Genomic DNA, 13,006 nt, shown 5'->3' on the forward strand with positions numbered 1-13,006 from the left:
AGAATGTAATTCGTCATTTGTCGGCACTTTTGACATTTGAAGAATGATTTTGATCCTCTATACCACCTTCGAAGCTTGTTACTAGTCCATAATAGCTAGCATGTGTAACAACTTGTTAAAGTGAATCATGTTTAAACATTGACTTTGCCTTGAAAATATGAGATTCTGAATGATTTTAAGTGCAAGCAACATCAACCTACTTCAAAAAGTTCCAAGTTTTGTAAGTGTTTGAAGTACGAGTAAAATAAAATTGTTTAATTTCCTTCAACAGATTGATACCGATTCGAAGTACATATATAATATTCCTTCAAGGTATATATATATATATAATTCGAGACATCTAGTTATAATTTTATACTCATTCGAAGCACTTTGTTGGTGCTATTATATCATTCGAAACACTTTATTGATATTATTCGAAACACTTTATTGCTTAGATTAGTCATATGCTTGGTTGGCTATTCAAAAATTCAAGTAAACATCATTTTCAAGGGCCGCGAGGGGTAATGTTGGCACCATAAATTTGTAATTTTTTTTATTATTTATTATTTATATAAATTGCAGGACACGTGATATCCTCCTACTCATTTGGAGGTTATGAGAAGTTATGAAATGTGAAAAGATGATGGAGAATAAAGTGAAGAACATGGAGCATGATGTGGAGATTAAAGGAAATTACGGAAGATCGTGTAGTATGAAATGGAGGAGGTGGAAGAGTTGGTAGTTTTAGATAGTTTTTTTCTACAAATATTTGCCTATAAATAGCCATTCATGACTACATTATAAAAGGATCCAGAACTTAAATCAAAGACAATTGATTTCTATTTTTCTTGTTATTTAAATTTCTCACATTTTATTTTACGCACTTTCTTTTCGAAACATTTATTTTCAGTACTTCATTTTCGAAGCATTTTATGCACTTCATTTTCAAAGTATAGGAGTAGAGGTAAGTAATTGTTACTTTGATTGTTCATTTAATCATTTCGATTATTCACTCAATTATCTTTCTCGGCCTCCCTCATTCTTTTAATTTTTTTTTCTTTAACACTTGGTAATTTTGAAGTTCTCTTTATTGAGGTAAAAGAACTGTTAACGTAATCACTTAATAATTAATTTGAATTTAATCTATAAAAAAATTTCAATCGTTACTAACACGCTCGTATTTATGATATTTTTTTCCGTAAGAAAAATAAATCAACAAATATATAATTGTGATTGACGTTGTGCTCCACCAAAGATTTAGCAAAAGATTTATCAATATGATCAGTATACTATAATAAGATGGTGAGTTGTCCTCTTATCAAAAGCACATGATCCACACCAGACAAAACCCCAAAGAAACCTATGATTTTGTCCCAACTCATATGTTCACCACCGGCCTTGGCCCAACCCTTTCGATTATTTTAATGTGGTAACAATATTTGATTTTGTATGTTTAATTTTTTATATATATTTGTTTGTTAAATATTGACTATAAAAGCTTATTTTAAAGAAAAAAAAGGCAAACAAGTGAGCATCAAATAGCACTAATCTAATAGAATTTGACTAATTGATATAGGAATATTTTATGTATATCTGTAGATCCTCCGAATCCATTTTTCTACAACTATTTAAAAGGTTTTTTTAATGGGATATGTTATTGTCCAGTTTAACACCTGTCACGCAAGTCTCTTTTGGTGGGTTTGTTTTCAAAGGATTAGTACGTGTATCGGTCTATTAGTCTCGTCAGATTAATAGTTTATTATTTATTTAAAAATTTTTATTCTGAATTAATAGTTTTTTAGACTATTAGTCTCACAAATATGAGATTATCTTATCCTATAGGGGGTGGGATAAAAATCATAGAATAACTCATCCCATAGGATTAGATAATGAAATTATATTTTTGCCTTCTAGTATTTAATTATGTATTATATTTAGTAAAATTTAAAAAAATTTAAATGTCTCAATCTGAAAATAAAATAATTTTATTTAATTTTTATTTTTGTTTTATTTATTTAATTTTTTAAAATATTTTTTTTATAGATATTTTATTTATGTTTTATTTTAAAATTTTGTTTATATTTATTTAATTTTATTATTTAAATTTTAATAGATGTTTTATTTTATTTCATTATTTAATTATTATTATTATTTAAAATAAATTTATTTAAAATTTTAATTAAAAAAATAACATATATTTTTATTTATATTTAATTTATTTAATTTTTTAAAAATAAATTTATTTAATTGTGCAAAAAATAAAATAAAATAAAATATTATTTAATCTAGTTAAAAATAATTAAAATATTAAAACTATGTTTAATATTGCTATTACTTAGTAAATAATTGAAAATGATAAAATAGTCATTTGAGCATTTATCCTTCTCCATAATATCCTAAACAAACATTGGATAATTAAAAATAGTCCAATCCAGACATCTAATCCCATGACTAAACAAACATAAGATACAAATTCAGTCTAACCAAATAGTCTCGGGATAATACATCCCAAAACTAATAGTCCGATAGATTACAATCCTCCCCTATCCAATCCAGCCAAACAAAAAATCTCTAAAAAAAGAGTTCTGATGCATTTTCACAACCTTTAGAAACTAAAAAAAATGAACAAATTCATTTTCTTAGAACACATCTAAGATGCGTTACTAAAAAAATAATATCGATAATCTCACCATCAATTGCTTCATTTATGAATTACATAAAAATAGAAAAAATGCCCTATAAAGAATAATATTTTATTAATAAAGTAATCATATTTATTTTGAAAAATATGCTCTTCAAACGTTTGAATTTACTTAAATCACATCTAATTCAGATAAATAACAACAGGACGGCTAGCAATAACACAAATTCCACATCTGATCAATATAACCAACTGGTCGGCCACTTTTGCTTTTTGGATGCAGCTCGCCTCCCGTCCAAGATTTTAACGGTGCTATTTGGTCTGTGGAGGTTTATTATAAGTTTCGTTTTAATAACTTAAACCGTTTAATGTGTGAAACTCGTTGAGTACTATATGTTTGTAAAAAATTACGATGATCGAATATTATTAGCTATCGCATTGGATTAGTTTTGTATAAAGAAAATAGACGGTGAACAAATTAATAGTTGATAAAAAACTGATCCAGTAAGATAGTTATCAATATCCGATCAACATGATTTTTTATAAACATATAGTACTTAACGAGTTTTACACATTAAATGATTCAAATTATCAAAATAAAATCTGTATAATTTTTATAGACCAAACAATATCGTCTAATCCGATCTCAGACCAAAGGAAATGTGGTCCGTTGTTTTTTTTAATAAACCTTATCAAGGTATCGCTTCTCTTGGCAGTTTGCCTTAAAAAATTGGATGGAATACGACACCTGGGAGGGATACAAGAAGAAAAATGAGTGAGAACACTAATTAGTGCCACCACTAAGGATGTGGCAGTGGGTAAAATTGGATGGAATACGACACCTGGGAGGGATACAAGAAGAAAAATGAGTAGGAACACTAATTAGTGCCACCACTAAGGATGTGGCAGTGGGTCCCACCCACTGCCACAATGTTGTTGTGTCTTTTTTTTTTTTTTAAAAAAAATAGATGCCACATCATTAATGATTATTTTAAAGCACCACTTTTACGCTGTGTTTGGTTGAGGGATTTGGAAAGAGAAAGGGAAAAGGTGTGTGAAACTATGTGAAATGTAGGTATATTTTTTTCACATTTCACCTACCTTTTCCATTTCTTTTTCCAAATCCCTTCTCAAATCCCTCAACTAAACACAACATTAGCGTTCTCAATCATTGCCCATGCAAGAACAACCACAGAAAACATAAATACCTAATCAAATATATTTTTATTCCCAAGTGAATGCTGAGGTAACTAACGAAGAGTGGGGCGACAAGAGAGTGCCACATGGCCTTAGAATCCCCATCATTGGTTTGGTGCACAAACCTTCTTCTCCATGGATTGGTTCCTAATCCTCCTCCTCCATCACCACTCACTCACTCTCTCTCTTTCTCTCCTCTTTTTCTCCTCTTTTTCTTCTCCATTGTGAAAAGAAAACCCAATACAAAAGATCAAAGAAATCCCATTATTCTTTCCTAATTTTTGCCAACTCTCTTAATACTTAACAATGGCTTCAACTGTGTTCTACACTTCACTAAACCCATCAACAACGCTTTTCTCAAGAACCCACTTCCCAATTCCTATCTCTAGAGATTTCTCGCTTGAATTATTACACCCTGTGAACTCTAATTACGGTTTCAGAACCAAAGAGAATGGGCGGATGAACAGGATGACAAAGCCCAAAGTCAGTGTGTCGGAAGCCCCGCCGGAACGAAGCAGCGCCGCCGAAGTTGATGGGAACTCGAAGAAGCTGAGGGTTCTGGTGGCCGGGGGTGGGATTGGTGGGTTGGTTTTCGCGTTGGCGGCGAAGAGGAAGGGTTTTGATGTGATGGTGTTTGAGAAGGATTTGAGTGCAATTAGAGGGGAGGGACAGTACAGGGGTCCAATTCAGATACAGAGTAACGCCTTGGCTGCTTTGGAAGCCATTGATTTGGAGGTTGCTGACGAGGTTATGAAGACTGGCTGCATAACTGGTGATCGGATTAATGGATTGGTTGATGGTATTTCTGGTAATTGGTATGTTGTTTAACACCCCCCCCCCCCCCCCCCCCCCCTTTTTTTTATAATTGGGTGTCCTGGTCAGCTTGCATGCACCATGACTTTGATTTGCATAGCTTATAGTTTTCATTGAATATTTGTGATCCCGTCTACGTGATCATGTCAATAGAATTTTGAGAAGTATTGGCAGTGTTGAACTTTTGGAACTATGACAAGAAATTTATAATTTCAAACTAATTTTCATTGATATTGAAATGGATGCTGCAACTGTGATGACAAATTTATATTTTCAAGCTATTTCTGCATGTGGGAAGGTCTCTGTATGCGTAGGCGATGGAAATGGGTTGAATTGTAGTAGTTCTGTACTTTTATTTTCAAGCTTTGCCTCCATATAAAGGATCATGTAAAAGGATAATTAGAAGTGTGGGCCGTGGCTATAGAATTCACGAAAATCAATGACAATAATGGGCATTCTACTCATTTGAATGTTCCCATGAAGTATAGGTTGTGTAGATATACAATTTATGACAAAATTATTAATTTCTGAGTACTTTAGTGGTTCCTCCTAGCTCAAATGAGCTAATAGGAAGCCCCTAGCGGAGCCTATGCGAGTAAACCATAAGATGTTTTGTAGACAGAAAAATTACGAATCTAGAAAAATTTTACCCTGGAATTTATCCAGAAAGTGAGTCTATGGTGTAGATTCAAACTTGATGTGTTGTGGGCCACACCTAGAATGAATCTTGTCCACACATTTTAAATTATGGGTGATTTTCAAGGTTTTTTTAATTTTGTTTTTGTTTTTTTTTGGGCTTGTAATATTGTTTTTTTGTAGAAGTGTCATGACTCAAGTTCCTGATGTATAAGAGATATTTTGTTTTAAAATCTTTCCCATTGAAACTTTGTTGGAATATATTCAACTACCAAAAAAATGGGTCCTTGACATCCTTAGGGTACGGGTGGACTGAGTCAGGCTGATATAATACATAGATAAGCTGAATGTCATAAATTTTTCCAGAATTTAAATACATAGCTCCTACAGATACAGAGTTTCCTCACTGGTTGTTTAAATAGTTTGCTGATTAGTTAATGAAAATATGATGATTTCAAATCATGTGCTTTAGAAGAGGAGGATAATTAGTTTTATCAGTTTAATTAATCAAGGGAGATAAGCAAATCCGTTATTGGCATGTAGCTTCCATCCAAATTAAAGAAAGTTTTCCCTTAATAATGGAATTCCTTCAGACTGGAATTGTTGATTTTAGTTGCCTTTCCAGGTGAAATGGTTGTGTTTAAGCAACTTATCAATATATTAATGCATAGTTGGCTGTCAGGTACTGCAAGTTTGATACATTCACTCCTGCGGCGGAACGGGGGCTTCCGGTCACAAGAGTTATTAGTCGCATGACTTTGCAACAAATTCTAGCTTGTGCTGTGGGGGAAGATGCTATTATGAATGACAGTAACGTTGTTAATTTTGAGGATGATGGTGATAAGGTAACATGAACTATAGTGCTTGTAGATTTTTATTTTTTTGCCAACAAAGGTTGAGATTGTCCTCTTATTCTTGACATTGGGATTGTTGCAGAGATTTTTTTAGCTCTTCTTTATCTTCTTTTCATAACATCCATTTGACAAACTGATTCATTAATGAATGTTTTGGCCTCATCTTGAGGTTGACAGTTGTCTTTGTGTTATGCAAAATTAGGTTACTGTGATTCTTGAGAATGGACAACGTTATGAAGGTGATCTTCTAGTTGGTGCTGATGGAATATGGTCAAAGGTATAGGAATTTTAATTTATTTAGAAATTTGAGTTTATTTAGTTTTATTTTTTTACTTCCTTTTTTGGAACAAGCCTTTGGTAATATATGCGCTTGGTGTAATGGATCATCAAAGTTTGGTATATTATTGAATATATAGATATTAGCCTACCTCACACTCTTGGATGACTTCTCTCTCAGTTCTTCTTTTCTTCGCCTTCTCTCCTCTTCTTTTCCTCTGCTCTTTCGTTTCCCTTACTGGTTCTATGCCAACAGTCTTTTCCTATGGAAAAGTTTTTCATCTCTAACTAAACAAATATAAAATTACACATTACGTTGATATTGGGGTGGTGATGTATGTTAACAATTTTTTGGAGATGATTTATGCCAAAAAGGTCTAACCTTATTGGCCGTAGGTACCTAGTGTACCAAAATTTCCCTCTTTTTTGGGTTTACGTTCATTTTATACTCCTGGAAGCTTCAAGAAACTACCTTGTTTAATTTCCACACGGAGCAATTTTTTGGAGAAATTCATCAAAAAGTGGAAGATTGCAAATGTCGTTTTTTTCCTTTGGTGGACAGTCTTCTGGTCTAGAAAATGTTATATGGATTTTCTCTGTAGTGTGAAATTTATAGATACTCATTTCTCTTGAACAGGTGAGGAAAAATTTGTTTGGATTCACAGAAGCCACATATTCAGGCTACACTTGTTACACTGGTATTGCAGATTTTGTGCCTGCTGATATTGAGACTGTTGGGTATGCTAATATTTCATTATTTTGTTGCTTTATAGGTTTATTTTTTTTTAATCTTCATAGACTTCTTTATTCTGTACCTTGCGTCTTGAGGGGAGAGGCTCATTTAAAATTTCTCTTTTTGAAGGTACCGAGTATTTTTGGGACACAAACAATACTTCGTGTCTTCAGATGTTGGTGCAGGAAAGATGCAGTGGTATGCATTTCACAATGAACCACCTGGTGGTGTAGATGGTTCCACTGGTAGATATTCCACTGTTGATATTTTTGTTATCTACTGTATTTTTTTTTTTTTTTAGATTCTAAACATGCAATTTTAACAGAGGATTGGCCATTTAGAATAATTGGCATTTGGAAAGTTTTTGTGTAGGCACTCTCAAATAGTCAGGGCAAAGATATTGATGATGATGAGGATGTTCTGTCTTTAAATATTCTATGTTTGTGTCAGGTAAAAAGCAAAGGTTGCTGACGATATTTGAGGGTTGGTGTGATAATGTGATAGATCTGTTGCTTGCCACTGATGAAGATGCAATTCTTCGACGGGACATATATGACCGCGCACCAACTTTTAACTGGGGAAAGGGTCGTGTAACCTTGCTTGGGGACTCTGTCCATGCAATGCAGCCCAATTTGGGTCAAGGTGGATGCATGGCCATTGAGGTACAAATAGCTTTGCTGTATATTGTTTGCCTAAATTATAGTTGTTGTTTGATCTACGTTATGTTTGCTAGATCTTTGCTTCACTGAGGATTCTGTGATGTCACAAGTACTTATTTTCTGTTTACTGAGTCAGAAATATATATACCCCCAAGACTTGTATTATTCTTATATTACTCTGGTGTTGAATGTCCAGACTTATCTCATTATTATGTAGTTTCTCGCATTAATTATTCTATTGTTTTGAACAAAATTCATCGTTCTAAGAAGCAAATAAACATTACAATTTCTATAACATTACAATCTTTGCTGAAATATTTCATTCATAATTTCAGGATAGCTATCAGCTGGCAATGGAGCTTGATAAGGCTTGGGAGCGAAGCGTTGAGTCAGGAAGTCCTATAGATGTTGTCTATTCTCTGAGGAGGTAATGCAATTTTTCCTTGTCAAAAAATCCAAGTAAAATTTGATTTGTATGAGCATTCACCCCAGAATATAATAACCTTACAAATGAAATAAAATTTTAAAAAGTATACTCCTCTTAAAATGCCAAAGCACATTCATGCATGTAAGGGGAGGGATTGCACCATTTTATGAGTCTTTCGACGAGAGGTTGTGTGACCATGTGAAGGACATGTCTCGTGTAAAATATCTAGTTTTAATGCAGTACAAGGAGTGTTCCAAATTTTCCATTTTGTAAGGTTGTAAATGGTAATAACTTTAACCAATGTCAAATGTCTGTGTCACTACTTTGGCTGACATGGAGCTTCATAGATCAAAATGCTACCTTGGTGACTATCTCTTCTCCTTTTATTTATTTAATTTTTAAATTTCCCCAGCTATGAGGATGCAAGAAGACTACGGGTTGCTGTTATCCATGGATTGGCACGAATGGCTGCAATCATGGCCTCAACTTACAAGGCATATTTGGGTGTAGGCCTTGGCCCATTATCGGTAGGAGTGTGATAAACACATGCTGTTGCCTAATTAAAATAAACTCAAGTTTTCCGTGGAGTTCTGCATGCATTTCATAACAGCTTATATTCTGTTTTACAGTTTTTGACAAAGTTTAGGATACCACATCCAGGAAGAGTTGGAGGGAGATTTTTTATCGACCTTGCAATGCCTTTAATGTTGAGTTGGGTCCTCGGCGGTAATGGGTCAGTTCAGATAACCCTTTTTCATATCAGTTCTTAGTATAGGCTTTCATGTTTTTATCCTGATTTTCCTTCTATTCTTTCATTACAACTAATATATAGTAATAGGGCTTATTCTGAGCTTGCTGGACTTATTGGCCAAATGCCAAGCATTACACATCAAAACCTCTGAGCCCTGAGATTTTCAAAATAAGCATTTTGGTGTTTTTTTTTGATAAAATACTAAATAAATTATGAAAATCTAGTTTTTGTAAAAAAATCTAGCCATTTAGTTTGAAGTTTGAACTAAGGGGGTGTTTGGCAAAGGTTATTTTTTTGGCTTTTTGGGCTAAAATCCACAAAAAGACAAAATAGGCTAAAATAGCCAATAAGACAAAATGTCACATCAAACCCATAATCATTTCACTTTTTTTCTCACAAACATCACATTCAACTACAAAAATATCCAACTATCTTCTCAAACACAAATTTTAGCCTACTAAAATAGTCAAAAATTAAAATAGCCTATTAAAATAGCAACTCCCCAAACACCCACTAAGGGAAAAAGTGGAATTATTTTGAGTAATCTACGCCTGAAAGTCATGTAGTTTTGTTTAAAGTTTAAATGAGGCTCTATTACTTTTGCAGCTCAAACCTTGATGGGAGATCATTAAGTTGCAGACTCTCAGACAAAGTATGTTGTTCAAGCACTGAGATTCTGTATATGTCACTTAGAATATAGTTCAAATATAGCTCTTTGTGCTTTTTGATAATTGGAATTTTGTTCTAACGCTAATATGTGGCAATAATTAACGAAGGCAAATGATCAATTAAGAAATTGGTTTGAAGATGATGATGCTCTTGAGCGTGCTGTTAATGGAGAGTATGTATAACAAGCCCAAAATCTGCCTTTCTTTTCTTTTTTTTTTCTTTTTTTTAAAATTTTTTTTATAACATATTCTGTAGTCATGTGCACGTTCCATCACTGTGTTCATGTCGATTCGTTTCATTTTTTTTTTTTGTAGGTGGTGCCTACTCCCATATGGAAATGCAGATGGTGCTTTGAAACCTATTTTCTTAAGTAGGGATGAGAAACAACCTTGCATAATTGGGTATGCCTTCATTTCTGTATATAAAAATTACTTTTATACACAAGGAACAAAAAGGTACACATCATGTCACTACAGGAATTTAACGGCCTCGTTTTAACTATATACATTTGAAGGCATTCTTTAAACACCATCATTCTCATGTGCTGTCATCTACCATTAACACGTCATCTACCAGCAATGAGTCAACACGACGTCGTTAAATTTATACACTTATACAGCATTCTAAAAACAACATGAAAGGTGGACTTACGGTGGCATTTTTTCTTCTAATGCTGCTAATAATCCAAACTGTTGACATGCCTTTATGCGTTGCACTCAATTTGTTCTTGTTATAGTATCACCATATATTACAGCAAAAATATGATGCATTATTGTGATTACAGGAGTGTATCACATACAGATATTCCTGGAATGTCAGTAGCCTTACCTTTGCCTCAGGTTATATGAGAAGTTGTCTAAGTTTTCCTTTCCATTTTTATTGGCGGTATTGTTCTTACTTTCTCCTTTCAATCCCAAATAACAAGGCCTTTCATATGTCAGGTTTCCAAAATGCATGCTCGAATAAGCTGCAAGAATGGTGCCTTTTTCGTGACAGATTTGCGGAGCGAACATGGTACCTGGCTCAGAGAGTAAGTCATAGAAAAACTGCATGTATATTTCCCTGTAATCTTATTCAGAGATCATTATTAAGGATCTCACTTTATTTACTTTTGCAGTAATGAAGACAAGCGGTATCGGGTGCCTTCCAACTTTCCTACACGTTTCCGTCCATCAGACATTATCGAGTTTGGTTCTGATAGGAAGGTGATACTCTCTTTCATGTGTGGTTGTGTAAATGTTATGGATCAGTTGCAATTTCTCTGAGTAATACTGAGGTTCATGTTGCCTTGAAGGAATCTTAGGAACCGTAATTTGCTAACTTGACCTCAGAGACCACTTGCAAAAACTTTACTTTCTATCATTTCCTTCTTTTCTTGAACCACTTTTTGTTTTAAAATCTTTTTCTTTACTATTACTAAGTTACTAATTAGATCTTATCAATGCGTTGTTCCCCAACAACGAACTTATACCTGTTGAATTTGGTCTATTTTTTCTGTAGTCTATACATGTTGAATATTTATTTTTAGGTAAACCTCAATGTTATGAGGAAAAAGTTATTGATAATTCAAAACCGAGAGGGGGACGTATCTCACGCAATATAAGAAAAAAATGCATGCAAAAAGAATCAACTAACTGACTCGAATTTACGAAGTTCCCAACCTATCTAAAGCCACAAGATCCTTATCCAATCTAGGAAGTTCTGAAAAAGTAGGTAAATAAGACCATGATCACAACCCCAACTAGTTAACACATCTGCAACACTATTTACTTCAGAGTAGCAATGAGCAATTGAAGAGACCCTAGTAGCGAATAAACTCTTAGCCTTAAAAGAGATATGGACGCAATTGCCAAGAGGGAAAGATAAGCCAGTCAGAAAATCCACCAGCACTAGTGAGTATGATTCCACATAAACATAAGTAAAACCAACAGTACATCAAAACTTAAGACCATCCAATGTAGCAAGACTCGTAAGAATGAACAAAAACAAAAACCACCTGACCATTAGAATCCCTAACTACTCCACCCCCTTCAGGCACACTAGAATTACCTCTACCGCATCTATCACTATTGAACTTCACAAATGAAGCATCCGACTTGCTCCATTTTAACAATTGAACTGAGAACAATTTCATCCTAATAGGAGTAAGGTGCAAACTGTCAAAATTTACCTGAGTGAGATAGTCTGTGAATTTTGGACTGTTACTTAGCTCATTAGAAGTGTATAATGGCTTGTTTGTTAATCCATTCTAAAAGCATGGATTTGTTCTGCCTTCAATTTCTAAGTGCAAAACAGAGAGATTTTCCATTTTTAGGCGGCCTCTAAGTATGCCATTAGTATTTTGAAAATGATTATATTTCTTTCAATTTATTTTGCCCATCCACAAAATACTCAGTATCGGTTTTGCATTACTAGTAAACATACTTGGTAGCACAATTAGCTTGTGTATCATGAGTAGGAGTCCCTACAAAATTCTATGTTCAATAATGGCATATTAATTTTCTGGCATTGTGCAGGTAGCGTTCCGGGTAAAGGTGGTGAAGGATCCACAAAAGATTGCAGAGAACAAGGAAGTGGGTGGAATTCTACAGGCTGTATCATAAGTTTCAACTAGCCCTTTTTTTAGTTGAGATATATGAAATTGTACAGCATTCATTCTTGGCAGCGGAGCCAGGTAAAGCCTGCCGGAATTTGTGTAATGTAGATCCTTATAGTGCCATACATGAGAAAGAGACTCGTGATTTTCTTCAAGTTGGAGCTGAAATGAAATTGTCAGTTTTCTTTCTTGAAATGCTGAAATTTGTAAATACAAGTATAGAAAGAGAGAGCCATATATAATTTTTTTCATCTTGCAATTCAATGGTTTGTCTTGTTGACTATTTTAGTCTATTGTGTCTTTTAGTGGACTATTTTACCCCAACCCTCTTCTCAAACATTCCCAGTGTTGAAAATTGTTTGATTTTTATATGGGTGTGTGCGCCTAGAGTTATAGAACGAAACTATGTTATTTGGGCTTGGCTTGATTAGTTTGTTTGAAATTGACTTGAAAAAGTGAACAAACTAAGTTTGAATATATTGTGAAATTCCTTAAATTTTTAAGCTAGACCTGAACGAACTTACTACAAATCACTCCCTCGTTTACAACACTAGGTGTGCCTGCGTGTGGAATCCTGTGTAAAGCATGGTTGTTGCTATTTCCAACACAATGGGGGTGATGGGCTCGTTGGGCCCAGATTGTAGAAGCAGCCCATTCCGTATATTGTGCCCCTATCTTCTGGGCCTGGTCTTGGCCCATAAGAAAGCCTGTTTAAAATGAACAAGCAGCACTTAATTCCCTGACACTCGCAGTACAACCTAAATCTTTGGGC

General features: G+C 34.0%; 1 protein-coding gene across 1 annotated transcript; it reads left to right on the forward strand.

Moving 5' to 3' along the window:
* The first annotated feature begins 3,805 nt into the window (after positions 1-3,805).
* On the forward strand, positions 3,806-12,517 carry ABA1 (zeaxanthin epoxidase (ZEP) (ABA1)). Its single transcript, XM_082895712.1, has 16 exons — positions 3,806-4,635; positions 5,952-6,114; positions 6,326-6,400; positions 7,037-7,137; positions 7,262-7,377; positions 7,583-7,794; positions 8,127-8,218; positions 8,631-8,745; positions 8,848-8,951; positions 9,576-9,621; positions 9,746-9,810; positions 9,953-10,039; positions 10,423-10,477; positions 10,580-10,668; positions 10,756-10,843; positions 12,155-12,517. The coding sequence occupies exons 1-16, from the start codon at positions 4,127-4,129 to the stop codon at positions 12,239-12,241; spliced, it is 2,004 nt and encodes a 667-aa protein (XP_082751838.1). The 5' UTR covers positions 3,806-4,126; the 3' UTR covers positions 12,242-12,517.
* The last annotated feature ends 489 nt before the right edge of the window (positions 12,518-13,006 follow it).

The sequence above is a fragment of the Camellia sinensis genome, chromosome 1 (genome assembly GCF_055761805.1).
Source record: "Camellia sinensis isolate YWXY chromosome 1, ASM5576180v1, whole genome shotgun sequence".
In the NCBI taxonomy this organism is placed as follows: Eukaryota; Viridiplantae; Streptophyta; class Magnoliopsida; order Ericales; family Theaceae; genus Camellia; species Camellia sinensis.